This window comes from Odocoileus virginianus, chromosome 34 (assembly GCF_023699985.2).
Source record: "Odocoileus virginianus isolate 20LAN1187 ecotype Illinois chromosome 34, Ovbor_1.2, whole genome shotgun sequence".
Taxonomy (NCBI): Eukaryota; Metazoa; Chordata; class Mammalia; order Artiodactyla; family Cervidae; genus Odocoileus; species Odocoileus virginianus.
In genome coordinates, this window is record NC_069707.1 from 22,861,348 (window position 1) to 22,881,680 (window position 20,333).

The 20,333-nt window shown below is 39.8% G+C and overlaps 1 protein-coding gene across 6 annotated transcripts in view; it reads right to left on the reverse strand.

The window, feature by feature from the left end:
- The window catches only part of ADGRG6 (adhesion G protein-coupled receptor G6), a 150,605-nt gene extending 131,742 nt beyond the window's left edge, over positions 1-18,863 (reverse strand). For 2 of the 6 annotated variants that reach the window (XM_070461626.1, XM_020899671.2), the window contains exons 1-2: positions 18,348-18,863; positions 10,324-10,424 (exon numbers count right to left, since the gene is read on the reverse strand). In XM_070461626.1, coding sequence (XP_070317727.1) covers positions 10,324-10,424; positions 18,348-18,349 — 103 coding nt within the window. In that variant the 5' untranslated portion in view covers positions 18,350-18,863. Of the gene's footprint in view, positions 1-10,323; positions 10,425-11,646; positions 11,733-17,922; positions 18,044-18,347 lie in introns of those variants that run through there. The other 4 variants (XM_070461629.1, XM_020899674.2, XM_070461628.1 and 1 more) reach the window with 3 other exon arrangements.
- Positions 18,864-20,333: the final 1,470 nt, after the last annotated feature.

Below are 20,333 nucleotides of genomic sequence, written 5' to 3' on the forward strand. Positions count from 1 at the left end.
CAAAAGCCAGCAAATCAACAGAGGTTGTATTTTAGAACACTATTATTTAATTCTTTATATAGCTAATAAAATCCTGACAGTTCTGGAGGTATCACAAATCTACTTATTGTGTCCTAGAACTATTCTGGCTTTCCAGGTAACTCAGTGGTGAAGAATCGTTTGCCAATGCAGGAGACTTGAGTTTGATGCCTGCGTTGGGAAGATCCCCTGGAAAAGGAAATGGCAACCCACTCCAGGACGCTTGCCTGGGAAATACAAAGGACAGAGGAGCTTGGCAGGCTACAGTTCATACGGTCACAAAGGGTAGGACACGACTTAGCAACTAGACAGCGGCAGCAGAACTATTATTAATATTTTTTCCAATTAGCTGAGACTTCTTTTTGAGGTATAATTGACACACGTTAAAATGTATAGATTTTAAGTATGCCGTTCAATCAGGTTTGAGGATGTATACCCCTATGTAACTACATTCCAACCAAAATTTGGAACATTTCCATCAACCCAATGTATCTTGAAGTGTCTCCTTCCAGTCAGTTGCTCCCTGGAACTCAATCATCCAGTGTAACCACTTTCAACTACCTTCTGCGTGATTTTGCCAGAAACAGAATCTAAAAAGTCAGGCACATGTTTCACTACGTGTAATAACTGTCTCCTCCTACCTAGAGTCCACGAGGAATACAGCTCCAGTACACACACTGAGAAGGTATTTCTGAGTATAAAAGAACATCTTTGCAAAATTTTAGTTCAGAGTCAGCATTTAACTCATGTTACTGATGGATCAAGGAACTCAAAGTCAACTTAGCAGTGTCAGTGATATCGAAGCAAACTTCTCATTCTCATCATTAGCTTAGATGCATCAAAAAAATCAGTAATACCATGGTATGTGCAGCTCAAGTTTTAATAAAATCCAAAGTAGGTTTATATTTTTTAAATTGGACTTTTCAAAGGCAGTTTTCTCTTCAGCAACACAGGATTCACTTGTGTTGTTAACCTGAAATAGCCCAATAGATTGTATTGATGACTAGGATTATTAAGATATAAAATATTCAGATGGTACTATGGTCTTACTTTGGAAAAAATTTAAAGTTATCCTTTAATAATAGGGGAAAAAAAGTTCAATTTGATGATTAGACTTCAAATCTGATTTTAGTTTCCAAATGAATAACAAAACTGGTTTAGTTTCTATAATCTGCCCTAAAAGCTGAAAGACTCCCTTGGTAGTTTATCTGGTAAAGAATCCACCTGCAATATAGGAGATCCTGCTTCAATTTCTGGGTTAGTTTGATTCCTGGGTCAGGAAGATCCCCTGAAGAAGGGAACAGCTACCCACTCCAGTATTATGGGCTGGAGAATTCCATGGACTGTACATGTATAGTCTATGGGCTCACAAAGAGTCGGACACAACTGAGCGACTTTCACTTTCAAAGAATTGTTTTTCTAACCAAACAAATGATATATCTACATATTTCTGCTTCACACATAAGGGAGGTTTAAATGTAAATTAGCCAAAAACTCCCAGCTCAATGTGTTTTTAAATATAACTATAATAAAAATAAATGTTGTAAAGCCAGGCACGCATAGCAAAAAGAGAAAAAAGATAAGTCTTTCAGCTTCACTTGAACCAACCACTTTGAAATAATTATCCACATAACTGTCTCAAAGAAAACTTTGATATGATGGGTATATTGAAAAGTACTCAAAATTAAAGAAATAGGAATGGAAAACAACTAACGAGGTAAATCAGGATGTAAATCTGATTTAAATGAACAACAATAACAACAACAACAAAAAAAGCAGTAACATAAGCTTCTAGGAAGTCAGAGGCACCTAAACGGACAAGTTAAAGAATATGAAAAACATGCAAAGCAGTATATTCTAAAAGCTGAATATTAACCATTTCACTCTGTGACATAATTTCAACCTAAAACAGACTTTCTTTGAAGAAAGTGTTTTTTTGTCCATTTAATAACAAAACATTATTGCAGTGACTATAGTCCACCTCCTTGAAAAGAAAAACTTTTTAATAAAAAACCCTCTGGAGAAGTTCAGACTAACTCAGGAGAACTTCAGAGAAGATAACATAATTGTTTACATACATATACAGCTAGATACCTGTCAATGTGTCTCTAAAGCAGAATGATCTATTTTTAAGTGTGAGGAAGTAATAAATCCAAATGCAGTCTTTTAAGATTTTCAGAAATAAAAGGAATGATGAATGAGAATGAAAACTGAAAATAACAAAAATGTTGAGGGGCGTGTGGGAAATTTTTGTTTGCTTTGTAAAGAAAAGACTAGAACTGATGCAGGACAAGGGGGAACAGCTGAAAAAATTTTAAGCAAATAATAACTTTCACTATTTCCAACAAAAATAGATTTTTTTTTACAGTGTACATTTTAATAGCAATGAGTTTGCCACCAAAGAAATGTATTTCCATAAGAAGTCTAGTCCTCGGCACAAGTGAAAATAAATTCTCTGGTTATTTTTACTCATTTGGAGGCTCAAGTAATTATTATACAATTTTATGAAATATCCCCCCTTAAATAGCTGGTCTTCCACAAAGATAGAAGGGTTGAACCCCTGAGCCTCTCAAAGGACTCCTGAGAGCCCTTGGACTCTCCCTGGACTCGTTGGACTGCATGGAGATCAAACCAGTCGATCCTAAAGGAAATCAACACTGAATAGTCATTAGAAGGACTGATGCTGAAGCTGAAACTCCAATCCTTTGGCCACCTGATGTGAAGAGCCGACTCATTGGAAAAGCCCCTGATGCTGGGAGAGATTGAAGACAGAGGAGAAGGGGGCGACAGTGATGAGACGGTTGGATGGCATCACCGACTCAATGGACATAAGTTTAAGCAAACGCCGGGAGATAATGAAGGACAGGGAAGCCTGGTGTACTGTGGCCCATGGGGTCGCAAAGAGTCAGACCTAACTGAGCATGCATTCACACACACACACAGTAGGGCAAGCACTTAATCACTTGATGGCATTATAAAGCTAGGAAGCTGTGAAATTACATAAAGTAAGGACTGTGGACTCTATCCACAGTGGGCGAAGAGAATATTAGGGGAACTTCATCAGGGTGGTGGCATGATTCCAACTGTGGTTTAACAGAAACCCTGGATGCAAGGGGATGATCAGGAAGCTCACACAACACTCCTGGTGGAGATGAGAGCCCCAGACTGAGTCGTTATAAAGTTAATGGAGGCATTTCCAACCTAGATTCAGCAACTGTTGATCACAAAATATGAGTCTGAGCAAGAAAGAGAAGGCATCAAGTGTGTCTAAAATTTTATTAATATCTCCAGTTTTTTTGATGTATCTATGAATGCAGTTCACTAAAGAGGAAAGGGAGGCTGCCATTTCTGAAGTAAAATGCCATGATAGAGAAAAAGCATAAACTACAAATTCAATAAACCAAAGACAATTCTACTACTGAGTTACCTGTCATCTAGGGAAGTTCTCACCCTCTGCTTCTCAAGCATACCTTTCTAGTTACACGTATCTTACTGAACTACAACTGACAGTGACCTGGCTATCCCCTGACTGAGTTGGAATCCCTCATTCAGTTCTGGTAGCACTTTTTCTCCGGCTACATCCTCCACTGTCTGACTTTCCCCTTACATGTCTAGGTTCAGTCTTTATTCTCTTCTGCAGAGATCCTTATCCTAGAAACAGGAAGTACTGATCCTTTCATAAAATCACCTTCAGTGCACTTGTGGGCTCATCCCTGACCCCTTCTCTGCCTACATCGCCCTTCTCCATTTCCATATTCACTTTCTATCTTCGTGCTTTCAGTTAAGGCCACATACGATACTCAACAGGGATGAACCACTCCCACAACTGCATCAGATTTTACAGCCAGCCCTCCAACCTGATTACAGGGCAAGTTCTTCAAATGGTGAATGACAAAGCCACATCATTTTGTAAATATTTTTTCATCACCCTTGATACAAGATGCAGTTTTAACACTATCTCCCATGTGCAAACTTTTCTGAGACCTCTTCTGTTATCCCTTGATATCAGAGTCACAATTTTATTAGACCATATATCACAGTGCTTCCTGTTTGTCTCATGTCAGTCTCCCCAACAACACTAAAAGTCCATGATTTAGTTCTGCATAGCCATGACTGATAAAAGCCTGATACATATCTGATACACACACACAGTACTCAAAAATTATGGAATTATGATAACATAGCCCTTAGAGTTTAAATGCATTTAAAAGGAGCAATACAATTACACGTTCTCTGTAACTCCTTTAAGTACTATAATGCTCTCACAAATGTCTAATGTACTTTAATAATATTGGGGGAGGGAAAGGTTCTGATTAAGCATACCAAACTTTTAGATTTGCTAGACTCACTCTTTCCTCCCCTGCTACTCCACCCTGTAAAACATACTTACTCATTAAGTCTAGAATAAGATTTTTTTTTTTCCCTCTCTTGTTGGTTCTTTTCCATTTTGTTCTTTTCCACATTCTTTACTTATTAAATACTATTATACTGCAATCTTAGAAGAGGGAAAATAAAAGGAAAATAAAATAATTTTTCTTGTTGAAAATAAAAGGAAAACTCCATAAAGAATTATTCATTTGAAAGTGGCAGGAAATTTTGTACCTGCCAAAGCCTAGAGTTCCAAAAGTTATCTTATCTAAGAAAGGTACCTTCCTAATCTCTCACTGTGTATAAAACTTACCTACTAAAATTGAAAGAAAATATACACAGACGAACCTTTTGAGGTAACTATTAAAATGATGTGTATATAAAAAAAAAAAAAAAACCCCTCTCCGTAGCAAAATGGATGGACCTAGAGATTATCTTACTAAGTGAAGTAAATCAGATAGAGAAAGACAAATACCATATGACATTACTTATACGTGGGACCTAAGAGGATGAGATGGTTGGATGGCATCACCAACTCAATGGACATGAGTTTGAACAAACTCTGGGAGATGATGAAGGACAGGGAAGCCTGGCATGCTGCAGTTCATGGGGTCGCAGAGTCAGATATGACTTGGCGGCTGAACAACAATAACAAAAAGCAGTTCTGATGAACTTACTTACAAAACAGAGACAGATTCACAACCATGGAAAACAAATTTATGGCTACCAAAGTGGGGTGTGAAAGATTAAAAAAAAAAGACTATACACACACACTCACTCCATGATTAAACTGGAGACTGAGGAGGCCGTCATGGTTTTTAGTACCAATTCCTCTTCAATGTTAAGATTCCTTCTGCATTCCTTCTTCATCGCCAGTGATGGCAATTTCAAAGGACAGCTGGTTTTATCTTTTGGCAACCGATTACTAAAAGCCATTTGGTACTTGAAACATCAACCCAAAAATATTTAGACTGAGTGTGTTATCACTTCCACATGACCACTCTATCCAAAGACCACCATTTCATTCCTACTGACTTCAAGATTCCAAAGTAAATGTACCATTTAAATCATTTTTTAAAATTTTAATTCAGTAAGACTTTTCCTCTTTCAGAAAGACCAAGTTGTCATACCAAAGCAACGCTGTGGTGGCTGACTCTAAGGACATGAGTCCACAGCTGCAGCCCCGCCCCAGAGAAGCCTCACATTAACACGGTGGAGACAGATGCTCTAAAACATTCCTCAGATTACTAGAGACTCAACACCAGCCTGATCTGCCTGGTCTACAAACTGTGTACCAGCCCTCTCTAAAGGGTGACAGCCAAGTCGGGAGACAAACGTGACCTGACCAGTGAAGGGAGGACTCCGTACAATACCCTCCCCTTCCTAATGCTTGATTCCCAAGTGCTGTCGGTGTCACTGGAGGCCCGTCACACCGCTGAGTCACTTGATCTTGTCACCCTGGTGACAAGATGAGTCACCCCCATTCCACATTTATGTAATTGACTTTATGACCCCAATGTGAGATTTCACATTTACCTACATCAAATCCAGATCATTTCACAGCAATATGAGGGAAATTATCTACAGGGAAGATGCACCAAAGAGACTCCTATATACAACTTTCTGAGGTTTGCTTATTCAGTCACACTGGCTCTTCTAAACTGAAGTGTAGAATGGGAACACAGCCTTTTAGCTGAAAGCCTCAGACAGTAACTTGGAGCACTTTGACCCTGACTGAAGGAAAAAACCCACAAACATTTATCATCACGTAATTTTCTGTTAAGTCACTTAAGCATTACTCTGGCTCTTTCTTCACTTGATAAGAATAGTTAACACAAGTAGATCCCTATTTCTGACCTTCCAGATATACTTATTTAGTAATAATGCAAAGAAACTAGAGTGAGTTGCCACTTCCTTCTTCAGTGAATTAATGACATATTCAAACTAAAATGGCTAGGAAAAAAAAAAAACTAGGAGATTTATAAAAAAGATTATTTTTCTATGCATTGGAAAGTCTGTTGAGCAAATATAAAACATGTATAAAAGATGTCTAACGTTCCATCACAGATTGCAATGTAACTGATAGCCCAATCTATGATCATAAGAAAAACGAACATACAAACAAATCCAAAGAAGCACAAGATTTCTTTAGCTCAATCATCTGCCTTCCAGAACCGTGCAGGGCTCTGGGCTAGAAAGTACACACACAATTCAGGTCAGACTGTACTTTCGGAAACATTTCCCTTTTAGTTGTTGCCCTATCGTAGAAATCAGCATAGCACTGAGGGTTGAAATAATCTGCTGATGTCATCAATTTTCAAGAGTGAAGGGAGGCTCCTCCCTCAGCGCTCGTGACTAAGGCTATCTGTGTGGAAACAGCCTTCTGGTTGCTAAGGAATTCATTGGCTCTGGGCTATTTGTTTCCCGCTCTCTTTGAAGCCACAACCTTCTGTCTGCTTGAGATATCATCATTCATCTTCAGAGCTGAAGTGTGTCATGCTACATAAAAAGAGGTTCTTATTTGAAACACCATTTGGAGATTCTTATCGAGTAAAGGAAGAGCTAGAGTAACGGTCGTGATTAACAGAAAAGTGTAATATTCATACACGTCAACAGTCTCTCTGGCCAATATTTTAATGTGCTTTTGTTTTAACACCAAAGAATTTCATCAAGATTTTTTGTTTCCCCAAATTACTAAAATAATACATGCTCACTGTAACAAGGCAAACAATTTGCAATTTGTAGCTGTGTGAAGTTCCATCACTTTCCCGCTTCTCACTCCCACCCTAAGATAATCCATTTTATGCCCCTGTAATAATCCATTTTGAAACCTGATGTGTATCATTCCATGTTTTATCCCAAAAGATAGAGCCACCATGTTAGTGCATGCCTTTTGCCCAAACTTTGATAATACTGGATGTTACCAGCCTTTCTAAATATTGTCAAGCTAGTGGGTAAAAAACAATCACATTTTGTAATTTGTACTTCTGTGAGGCCAGTTTAAATATTCAAAGGTCATACTGCTGTAGTTCTTCTTAAAAATTATATTCATCAGCTGTCAAAAGACAAGGTATTCTTTTTCTTTATTACTTTTTAAAATCCTGAAGGGTATAAACCTTGTATACTATTTGCTTTGTAAATGTCCACAAAACTACAAATGTTAACTTGCCTAGAAGACTCAATGTTGTAGTTCTACGTGATGAGGTAAAGTGTGGATATTATCAGAATCAAACTATAGGATCCTAATTTTTAATCATCTGAACTAGGTGTCAATCTTAACAATCAAGAGGTTTTGCCAACCCTCCAATCCAGCTACAGCAGTCAAATTAACAAAACATTAACAAGCAGAAGAGCAACCAAAATCAACAGATGATCACTAAAGCTAAAAGGAGAGTGACCGCAAGGCACCTTTGAATTGGGGGATAAGCAGGCTTATCTGAGATGGTAATAATTAAGACCTGAGTATCAAGAAAGAACCAAGATTAGGGAGAAGAGGGTACTGAAAGCCCAGTCAAGGAATAGAAAGAACATGTGCCTAAAAAACAGTGAGTTTAGGAGAGAACAGCAGGAAGTAGGAGGTACTGGGAAAGATTGAAGGTAGGAGGAGAAAGGGATGACAGAGGATGAGATGGTTGGATGGCATCACTGACCCGATGGACATGAGTTTGAGCAAGCTCAGGGAGTTGGTGATGGACAGGGAAGCCTGGTGTGCTGCAGTCCAAGGGGTCGCAAAGAGTCGGTCACAACTGAGCGACTGAACTGAACTGAGGATTACTGGAATGCATGTGAGTGAAGCAGATTTGGAGATAGGAGGTAGGAATCAAGAATCTTGTTCACACATGTGAAGTTTGAGGCCTATTACACATCCAAGTGTCTGAGGACAGGCAACCCAAGAGGTAATTCCAGGGTCCAGAAAGGGGCTCTGGCCAAAGATAAGTACTGAGGAGACACTGGCATCAAGATGCCACTTAAAAGCACTGGACTCAATGAGATCATCCAAGGGTCATCCACAGGAGTGAAAAAAGTCAGAGTTCCTATACAGAGACAAAAATCACAGTTAAGCACAGATGTTCTTTAAAAATATATCGATATTACACCATGATTTAAAGATAGGACTCTGAAAATTAGATACATTGATAGTAAAGTTTTAATATGCATTATTTTCATGAACCCTGAGTTACTTATAAGGCAAAAATTTTATATAAAAATGCCAATAATAGCCTCTAAAGTACTTCTGTGAGTTCAGCTATTCACATGGAAGGCGGTGGCATTTTAAGTGAGTCACATGTAAGACATACAGATACAAAATATTCTGGCTTCATGAGTAAACACAGGTAACTATCTGTCACAAAGCCTTAGGTGATACACACACCATGTGGAGTAATAAGAGAAATTTCTTCAAAAGATTTCTTGTGTCAGACAGTAACTTAAAAACACATTTAAGTACTCTGATTCCCATACCCTTGAGAATGAGAGCCTCCTGAAATCTTACATCCCAGATGCTTCCCCTGCCCCACCCTGGTCTCAGCTCAGCTGACCTTATTTGTTCAGTCTAAAAACATGGGTTTCATGTAATTTATTCACATGATAAAAATAATGAATGTGCACATATCAATTAACATACTGACATCTAAAATAAAAACTCCCAATTTAATTTTTGAAGAAAGCTTGAAAATTTACAAATGCCATGACCTAACAAAATGAAAGTAAACAGACCTCAACTAATTTTAATCTCATAATTCATCTTACATCATGTAATTGACTCTTGGAGAAGCACTTTTGAAAGTCAAGAAATAGTTTGACTGTACATAATAGAACCCAACATATATACAATTTTCAGATCTCTTTACAAGCGTGCTTCCTCTTTCTGACAATGAAAGTAACAGAAAAATAAACTTTCTAGTGAAATTGAAACAAATATACCAAAGAAAACCACTCAAAGTTCAGTTCTGTTTTGAAGCAATTAAACATTAAGTACCAGGGATTTTCCAACTAAGTAGCTGAAACTCTTAAAATACTTGATGGCTTGGGAAAAAAGTATTTTACATATTAAATACTAGTTGAATATCTTGAAGTATTAATAAGCAATTTTAACAATCTATTTCCATGATTTGTTATATGTATTATTTATAACATACAGGTATATTACAAATATGGAATGTATAAAATCATGAGTAAATTCCAAGTAATCAGTATATAAGACTTCATGGTAATGATTTCATTCTAAAGGAAAATATAGTAAGCTGAATAAATATAGCTGTAAAAAAAAAAAAGTAAAACAAAATGGGCACAAGTGAAATTCAGTTTGCTCAAGCAACAAAATCAGGTAACTTTTAAAGATCATTAACATTCCCCAGATTCCTATTGGCTCATTCACATAACTACTGTTGATAGAAAATTTGGCTTTCAATAACAGCTAAAAAGGCCTTGTTAGTTGAGAAAAAAACTGCGCTCATTTAAAAAATTAAATATCTTCATTCCAAAAGTATTGTAATTAAAATAAACTTTGTCACATCATTTTGAGGCAACTACTTCATGGTCTAAAAACTTAATTCCAAATTCCTATCTCATACATGGCAATAAAATCAGAATAATAACAAAGTCTCTACTTTTCGTAAAGAACGGAATGAAAACTTGAAAATAGTTAAGTGCTGTATATTTATTCACTTGTAGGAAACAGCTAGCATACTTTCAATGTCAGGTATGTAGCTATCTTATCACTCAATATGAGCTAGATAAATAAATAAAACGAAAAGAAATATAGCAAAGATCAAAGAAAATAAAACAATAATCAAAGTAATAGAATTCACACATAATTCAAGAGGAATGAGAGGCCTGTAAGGACAGAAAAAGTCAGCAAATGAAATGCACACTCACACTGCCGGCAATGTCATCATTATTAAATACAGAGTTTGAAAGAAAAGGAGTCCTGCTTACCTGAGACAGGAGCATACACAAGACACAAAGCAAAGAAGAACAAAAGAGAACTTGGCTTCCACTTCCAATGACAGCTCCACATGCGGCCTGAGTGAAACATCCTGCCACGAAAGAAAGCAACCATCAGGACACTCGGTAAAGCATTCAGTCAAAAACCGGAGGTTTCCAGCAGGGACTGCAAAAGAACCTTTCCCAGCCTTGCTTCCAAGGAAGAAAAGAAACCTTGAAGATGATAAACTAAGGATCCCCCTTTAAGCTAATTAGGTAAAAGAAAAATAACCCATGCATTTTATTTGCTACTTGGTGACACTTTCCTTATCAGAGATATATAACAGATGACTCCTGCAAAAAGATGGGGAAGTATTCTGATAATTCAAGGAAAAAAATCACTTGTTTAAAAAAAAAACAAAAACACAATTCTAGCATCAATCTTCAGCATCATCAGTCACGTGCCCATCTGAGTACCAAGAGGATGCTTTTATCAACCTCTTCTATAATCTCCCAGAAATTTAAACTCTAAGGAAATGGTTTCATTTTATAATATCTGCTGCTTTACAAGCGGAAATATTAAAATCAAAGTGCCCAAACTTTCTTCTTTACTCTAAAATTAAGTACTGAAGCTTAACTTAATTAGTACTGTCAGTTCTAAAATTATATATATTAATAGTATCAATGTTTTTAAATGGCTAGTAAATATCAAGTATTGTAGAACCTAATAAATGACATTAAATGGAGGGGTGGTGCTTTGAAGGCCCTCAATTCTCTGTACAGTAGTCTTATCTCTAAACTCAAAATTACACTTGATGATTTAGATGGGAACATCCATATTATCTTGGGTGAAGACAGTGGCATGCTACCTTCCATTGACTTAGTCCTATCAAAAGAGGCAAACCACTGCAGGGGGCAGTGGGTGTGAAAGGCAGTCACAAAAAGGAACCATGAATGAACTGGTGAGCAGGAGAGTCACAAGGCAGGAAAAAAGGTAAGTGGCAGGAAGAAACCTCCAGATCTTAAAAGCCCCAGAGTTACTTTAATTATAAATGATAATTAAGAATCATTGTATTTCTAAAAACAGGAGCAACTAATACAATGCTTTGGAGTCACAGTAACATACTTCTTCACCTGCAGGTTGCTTATCTGGAAAAAAATGTGTAACAAATAGAAAACCAGAAAGTGGTAACAGAAATACTTGAATAATAAAAATTAGACATTAAACTGATTCTTGCACTTGCCTCAAACCTACCCTTCTAACTTATCTGAGACACAGTTAAGTAGAGACTACTTAAGTTGCAAAGAGAGAATAAACTCTGGAGCCAGACAGACCTGAGTTTGCTACTGATGAACTAGGTAATCCTTGGAAACTTGACTTGATCCCCTTGTACCTCCTAGTTTTCACCTGTAAAATAGGAACATCAGTACAATCTAGTCCATAGAGCTGGTGGATGATTAAATCAAATCATGTCTTTTAAGAAACGTGTCTAACATTCAGCAAGTGCTCAAGGTTGTTGTTGTTGTTTAGTCACTAAGATGTGTCCGACTCTTTTATGACCCCCCTGGACTGTGGCCCACCAGGCTCCTCTGTCCATGGGATTTCCAAGGCAAAAATACTGGAGTGGGTAGCCATTCCCTTCTCCAGGGCATCTTCCCAACCCAGGGATCAAACCTGTGTCTCCTGCATTGGCAGGCAGATTCTTTACTGCTAGGCCACCAGGGAAGCCCAAGTGTTCAATAATATCAGCTATTTTTATTGTTACTATCATCCTAAGCATTCTAATATAAATGTGGTTATTTTGTCAACAGTGAAGTAAGAAAAAAAAAGGACTTTACCAAGAACAGGCAATAGGATCAATATTATAAACCAATACCAAACTATTGACTTTGTAGCTATTTCTGGGATCTCCTTGGAACAGAGATGAAATAGACTATTCAAGTATGCCACGAAAGAAGAAATTTAAAATAGTATCTGATTCTGTGCATGTTATTTTATACGCACCAAACTAGAAGCCCCAGCATCACACAGCTCTTAGCAGAAACTCTACACAAGAAAACAGCTACATAGTACTTTTGCACAACATTGCAAATCAACTGTACCAATAAAAATTTTTAAATATTAATTTTAAAAGTATTTTTGCATGGAAGGTATATTTTCAAATACAGCCACCCAAAATATTTGAAATTAAAAGTAGTGTTACTGCTTACATGAGAAACAAAATGTTCTAGAGTCATTTGCTGCGCTCAGTCGCTCAGTTGTGTCCGACTCTTTGTGACCCCCTGGACTGTAGTCTGTCAGCTTCCCCTGTCCGTGGGGATTTCCAGGCAAGAATGCTGGAGTGGGTTGCCAATTCCTTTTCCAGGGGATCTTCCCAACCCAGGGATCAAACCCATGTCTCTTGCATCTCCTGCATTGGCAGGTGGATTCCTTACCACTGCGACACTTGGGAAATCCCAGTGAATCATTAATAATAACAAAATTATAATGGATGTGAACTCTGGAATAGCACAGAGTTACATCCTGGTACCTCTGTCTACTGTGTGCTTTGAAGGGGCAAGTACTTTAAATTCTGAACCTATTTTCTCTTCTGTAAATAGAATATTACAGGAAGAACTAGATTAACATTGCGTGGAACTTAACGAGAGTTTTGAAAAGGGTGGCCAGTAAATCTTTGTTCCATGGAAAGTTCACTTATTTGGAAGAAGGGCCCATTTCCCATTGATGCTGGATATATGAGGTGTTTCCCATTCATGCTGAGCATGGATGAGTGTACTTCTGAGACTAAAGAACAATCATATATTCAAAGAAGTTTAGAGCTGGAAGGGTCAGATTAAAATCTAACCTCCTCATTTTATGGAGGAGAAAACTGAGGCCCAGAGAAACAAATGGGCAAACCAGAAAAGCCTGGATGGTAGCCTCATAGACATTAACAGAAGGAATATTAGTCCAGGAGAACTGAAGTTTCTCAACCTTTGTGGTACATGACAATCCTCCTTTATCAGTATCAGGACACTATTAGTGAATAGTGCCCTTCTCTTATGTTCCCAGGTCTTCTAAACAACACTCAGGGAATGACGTTCATTAGTTTGGTGACGCTCAATTTCATGGTGTCTATTTCATGTGCCCATGCAACTTTCTTTTGCTATAAAAGGCGCTGACACTTAAGAGTTCCATGTTCACTCCTGGAGCTATTTTACAAAAGCTCCCTACAATCCTATTAGACAAGAGCTGCAAACGGCAACCAAGAGCTTAATGCATTCCAGTTCTTAGGACTCCATCATGCTGTACAGAAAAGGAACCTAGGACAGGGCAAGCACTTGTAACCAACATAAACCATATGACACGCCAACTTTCATCCACTTAACTGTTTACTGAAGAACAGAAACAAATAAATTAAGAATAGAACAGAGGGAGGAAAGCACTGTCTGTCTTCTCAAGGGATCACTTGGCAAAGACACATCCCTGGGATTGAAACAACTTTCTCACAAAAATGGAAAATCCTGAACAGGGTTACTAAGGTTCTAAACAGGAACTACAAAAAACACAGTATAATTCTGTGTCACTTCATTTGTGGCCTCAGTGTTCTATTGAAAAGAACAAGAATACTTTTTAAGTAAAAGACAGTCATAGACTTCTATAACCTGAAAAGAATCTAAAAGTTATGCAACAAAACCCATCATTTCACAAATGAAAAAACTATGATGTTTAAACTACTTGCCCAAGATCACATAGTCAGTGATGGCAAAATCAAAAAGACCTCCTGGATCACCTGGCTTCCAACTCAATGGTCCTTTTTGAGAACTAAGCTAACTCTATTGGAAACTCACTCTTCTTTTCAAAGTATATAGACTGCAAGATGAAACATACTTAAATCCTGCATCAGAAAGTTTTAGAACTCAGTCCTTTTATAGGAATTGTTTTAAATGTGGATATGAACCCTTATAGATACCATTTAATCCAAATGCATCACTGAAATAATCTAAAAAACCTGCCCAGTGTTCTGTGATGACCTAGAGGGGTGGAATGGGGTGGAGGGGTGAGGGAGGGTCAAGAGGAGGGGATACATGTATACTTATGGTTGATTCACATTGTTGCAAGGCAGAAATAACACAACATTGTAAAGCAATTATCCTCCAATTAAAAATAAAAATTTTTTTAAAAACCTGTCTTACATCTCTTTATTCCTACTGACTCCTCTAAAAAGTCACAATTAAAGAGAAACTAGTGAAGAGATTTTGAAATTGGTGGAGAAATTAACATGGTACTTATTTTCTTAATATTAGCAATAGCCAGACTTAACTTCTATCTCTATATCCCAATTGTATTTCTATGGCAAATCTCTTCAGGAAGGGACATGAGGATAGCACAGAGAACGCTTTAATTCTTCCAGAGTAAAAAGCATGGTGATTTGGTTTATTTAAGCCTGCTTATTATAATCTTGTTTCATCGTCTGGTTAAAGATCATGTTCTTGAGCCTAAACAACGAAGTGCTATTATATTACTTAAAGTAAGTTCTTTTATTAAGTTGGGTTCACTCCTCACTTTAAAAAAGCATAAAGGTTTATAATTCTAGAAATCTGTACAAATCTTGCCCCTTACTTGAGCTATAATATACATAACTGGCTTTACATAGATGAAATTAAGCAATCATGAGAAATACACACACACTGACACAAACACATGTGAAACTGGGAAAATCTAACAAAGAGAAGTGTATTTTATCAGTATCCTGGTTGTGATATTGTGCTCTAGTTTTACAAAATGTCACCATTGGGAGGACCTGGGTAAAGAGTACCTGGGCTGTCTCTGTATTACTTTTTAAAACTGCATGTGAATCAACAGATACCTCAACAAAAATTTCAATTAAACAAGTAAACCCTGAAGCCCCAATAAATGTAAGTTACTTTCAGATGATTCAGGGAAAAAAGAGTATGTGTGTGCGTGTGTGTCTACAGACAGTGGAAAGGAGAAGATAAGTAAACTGATAAAACAAATGGGGAAGATATTTACAATAAGTGATTCTGTGTCAAGAGTATACAGCTGTTCTTCATGTTATTTTTGCAACTTCTCTGGAGGTTTAAAATTATTTCTAAATAGAGGTAAATACATATATACACTTTTACAGTGAAGAGTATCAGTGTTTATCTAATGATCCTCTCATCACTACTGGGTATTATTGCTTTAATCATTGCCAGTTTGATAGAAAACAGAATGTCTCATTTGGACTTCCTTTATTTGGATTGGCATATTGAATGATTTGTATAGCTAATTTTCCATTATAAACATTTTCTTTCCTAGTGATTTTTTTTAACCAATTCTATACTAAATATGTTAAGCCTTGGTTATATGTTGTAAATGTTTTCAATACAGCAATATTGAAGTTTTCCTTAAGGCATTCCAAGTAATTCCATCCTGAGTAATGTTAATAAAGGAGAGTAAGATGACACTCAGGTAGTGCACTCAAGTTTACTGGCATTTTTAGTTACGACTGAAATGGCCTTTAAATGTCTATAGCCCCAGTCACTTGCTGTGCTTCTTCATGTCGTCCAATGCAGATAATGTTTTAATGTCATCCAATTAGAAACGAAGTGGAAAGATGCAATTTTGCCCAAGCATGCCACACACACTGAACAAAGTCTTTTTCTATTTAGTCTAAAGTCTAAATGGTCTCTAGAAACTTTTGATCATCCCATCAGAAATGTAAACCCTTATAAGACATGGGCAGTCAGAAAAATGATCAGGTTTAAGGAAGTAGCTGTCAGTTTATTTTTAATATGTAAACTGATTCTCTTTCAGATCATTATTTCCAGAAATCAGAGTGACGTGTCCACTTGGGCAGTAAAACTACAAGCTTCTAATATTTCCCATAAGCCAAGAGACAATAGCCTCATTCACCATTCACACTGGAAAAGCACAATGTCATGTAATTTATATAAGCCATAAATGGAACAGTAGCTTCATGCAGCTTGAGACCAACTAATGCAAGTTTTGCTAAATCTACTAAAATTTAAAATTATGCAGTCACTACAACTCCAAAGTATATTTTAAAGTCTCTAATTCCAGAACTTCAATGTACTAATATATAAACACTCTTTATCAACAGAGTAGGCATAAAACATATTCAAACAATTTGTGTATTTGAATCTATCAAAATTAAAAATTTAAATGATAATATACATTTTCAATGAGATAGTAGGAATATTTACCTTGGAAAGGTTGGTATTACTTCCATATATCCTAACATACTCATATCTAAAAAGAATCAGATAATCTTAAAACCATTCCATATGAATTATAAACAGAAAAAAAAGAAAAAGTTGCAATCTGACAAGAAATGGAAAAACATTCTGTCAAAATAGCTCAATAAAGAAACTTGAATCAGAGTAATAATTTTGTGATCCATGCTTTTACTGGATAATGACATTAAGATTTTTAAAATCATATCGAATTCAAATAGACTATATAATTTCATAATCAGGAAATTTTAACATTACTTGATCAGTTTCACATCTTTTAAAACCTGGTATTTATATTTTTTTCATGTATAATGTAGTTTTTTTCCCCATAAGGTCCAAATCACCTAGGAAAGCATATAGAAAGCCAGACAAACATCTGCAATCAAAACTCTTACTTATATATTTTCAGGAAAACCTGAAGCTTAAAACAAACTCACATTCATTCAAAATGTGTTGCCTGTATATAAGAATAAGTCTTATATGAAGCTGTTGGCCACATCCCAAAATAAATTCTTCCAGGTTATACCTTGCTGATCCCACTGGGTAAATGAAACTTTCAAACTCACAGGTGTGGAATGACTTCACATGCAGTTTAATAAAAATAAGTAGTTCCTTTCTAATTATACCGCTCACTACCAAGAACAGACCTGCCAAGGGCTAGGCTTCTGGACACTAACCCTTTTTCCTATTTTGAAAATGTGTGCTGGAGGGAGCAAGGCAGAAGGTCCAGGGAATGGAAAAAGACAGGCCTGAGGGGCAGGTTTTTTTCCCAGGTATTAAATTGAAAGAGGAAATTTAAATGGAAACAAGTAAGGCTCCAAAAGTTGGGGGGAGGAGGGTGTATATCAATTTCTAGAAACTCTTGTATATTAGTCAGTGGAAGGGAGTTAAACGTCTGTCCAGAGGTCTGCCCAAGATTAAACAAAACACCAGAGGGAAAATTATATGTTACAAGAAAAAGTAACTTCTGAGTTGGCCACAAAAATAAGCTGGGTCCTTTCGAGAACAAGCTTCCTTTTTCCATTTTGGAAGGCTAAGCCAAGCGGTGCTGGGGGCCCTTCGGCGGGGTCGCCCTGAGGCACCTCGCCACTTGGAGGAGAAGTCCATAGACACAAAACCCATCAGGTTTCCCTAAGCGTTTCACCGCCCTACATCCCCCACTCCTACTTCTAAACAAGCCCCTTCAGAGATCCTATCACCTAAAATGACATCTTCTTTAATGACTTTTTAATCTGCAAAGTACACCAAGAACCTTTTCTGCGCGCTTTAAAAAAAAAAAAAAATCATTCGAACAACCCTAAGATCCAAGAATAACTTCTACAGTCAAGGGTGACAATGTGTAAAGTCAACATTCTCTCGGCATACTGGTACCTTCCAAGCCCCCAGGTGCTGATCCAGGAGAGCGCCTTCTTGGCAGGGCCCGGCCCCTGGATGGAGCGACCGCGCTTGGGACTTCTTGTTGCATTTGAATCGAAAACGTTTTCCCCATTCTTGAAGCCCTGCCCTTTTTATTAGGCTTTACGCCGCCCAAACGTGAGGTTTACCTCTGGCTGGGGGAAAAAAAAAAAAAAAGCCAGCCGCACACACATGTCACAGCTCCGCCCGGCAAAACAGCGGCTCACTCCTCATTGCCTCGAGGGGCGAAGTGAAGACAAACCGGTTTATTCTGTCGGTGCGGCTTAAGCCTTTACAAAGTGGTGGGGTCGGGCACGGGGAGTTAGGGGGCGGGCAGGGGGAGGGGGGCCACAGGTAAAGGTGTGCAGGAATTCGGAGCCGAACGGGTGGGGGGTACTTACATGTTGGCATCACTGCGCTGGGGTCCCCAGGGGCCGCGCGGTCATGCTCCGCAACCTTCACCAGGCTCCGCGGCTCCAAGCTCCCCCGATGAAGCCCCCAGCCAGGCCGAGCGCGGTGGCCGGACCCGCCCTCACGCTCCTTCTGGAGAGTTCATCGGGGCTTTCCGGGCAGCTCCGGGGTGGCGCGAGGTGGAAGGTCGGCGCCGCGGAGTTCAAGTGCGAGTCGCCGCGGCCAGGGGGCGGGCGGGGCGGCAGGTTCCTCCTTGCGGAGAAGTTGGAGGAAAGTTAGGGCGAGAACGTGGAAGCGGCTGGGTCCGCCTGGGAGCCGGTGCTGGGGGGTCCGGGGGCCCCGGGAGCTCCCGGGGTGGCTGGGTGGGCGGGTAGGTGGAGGGGTCCGCTGGCGCGAGGCAGCACGTGGTCACCCGCTTTGTGGCTCCGTCTCCCCCCCTACGCCGCCCCGCGGGCTCGGGTTGTTCCCGGGACCGGTCCACCCCGCCCGCGCTTCCGGCGCCGAGTGTGCGGACCAGGGGCTCAGGTGCGGCTGCCCCCGCGGCGTCTGGCCGGGCCCCGCGCGGCCCTGGGGCGGCCCCAGCCTCGCTGATCCGCCGCGGGGGCCGTCCCGGAGGCGCTGCCGCCCCACCCAGGATCCCAGCCCCGGGGCTGGAGGGAAGAGTCTGGCTGCGGGGTGGGAGAAGCACTCCCCAAGCGGGCAGCGAGGGGCAAGGTGCGGGGGCCGGCGTGGGTGGGAGACTGGCTCCCGGCCCGGCCCGGCTGCCCGGCGGGGGAGCGGGCGGGGCAGACCCAGAGGTCGCCCGAAGCAGGGCGCCCTGAATCCAAAAGACCCGAGCCGCTCGGAAGGCCCGCGGGGATGGGGGTATCTCCTCCCTGTCCCCCAGTGGTGCAGCCCATCCGAGACTGCGCGGAACCCCGCCGCCAAGTTCCCACGCCATTGTCTTGCTTTCTCCTTTTTCCTTTCTTGCTTTTCAGTCCCTTTCTTTGCTCTTCTCCTTGCTTTTCTTTCATCTCTTCCCCCCACCCCTCGCTTTCGTTCTTCTCCATCTGATTATCAGGGTGAAGGGTGAGCCGTCTGTCCTCAGCGCGCACCCAGCCACTCCATACCATCACATCTCTTGGTCCCTGCTGGGAGAGAGGGGGTGAGGCCCTCAGCGCGCCCTTCTCCACCCAAGGCTGAAGACCCGCCTGAGGAACCTGCGGCAGTCGCCCTGTTCCTATGCCCAGCACGGAAATACACCACTACCCTCTCCCACTGATTTGTTGACACCTGTAATTCCATCCATTTGGCTTAGAATTTTGTCTTCTGTTGAAATGTATCTAGGTACTCCTAAGGAGTGGTAACACGGTAAAGCTTTGACATTGCCGTTGGTTTGGATTGTTCAGATCCCTTCTGGAAAGAAGCTGATAGGCCGTGGAAACAGCCTGAGAGATCTGAGAGTGGTTGCGGAAGGGGTTAAGTGAAAGCGGAAACTGGGCAGGACAAGTGACAAGCTGCTTGCTCCACAATCTGGCCTGGGACCCTCCTTCTTCAGCCCCCTCTAGCTGCTTCACTGGGACTCAGGGATAGGGCTGGACAAGTCATCCTTTCTTTTAAAATCTGCACCACAACAACAGCAACAAAAAAAGGATATTAACATGGGACTGACTAGATGTTCACCTAATATTCAGCAGGATTGATTTGCAAATGCAAATCCAGTTACTCTGGGGAAAGTTCACTGCCTGGCCTCCTATAAAGTAGCTGCCTGGCAAAGGGATCTGGACACACCCCCTTGGAAATGAGAAGAGGAAAAAAAGGACTCACACTTGCAAACATGTTCCCTCACCCTTGGGTACCACCAGTTAATCCATGAAAGTACAGGAGGCAAAACCAAATGTCAGTGCCGTATACGCATCCAGAGCCCAGCATGAACTGCGAGCATGCACACACAGGCCACAAGCAAGCAGAAGTGCCAAAAACTGCACATGACATTG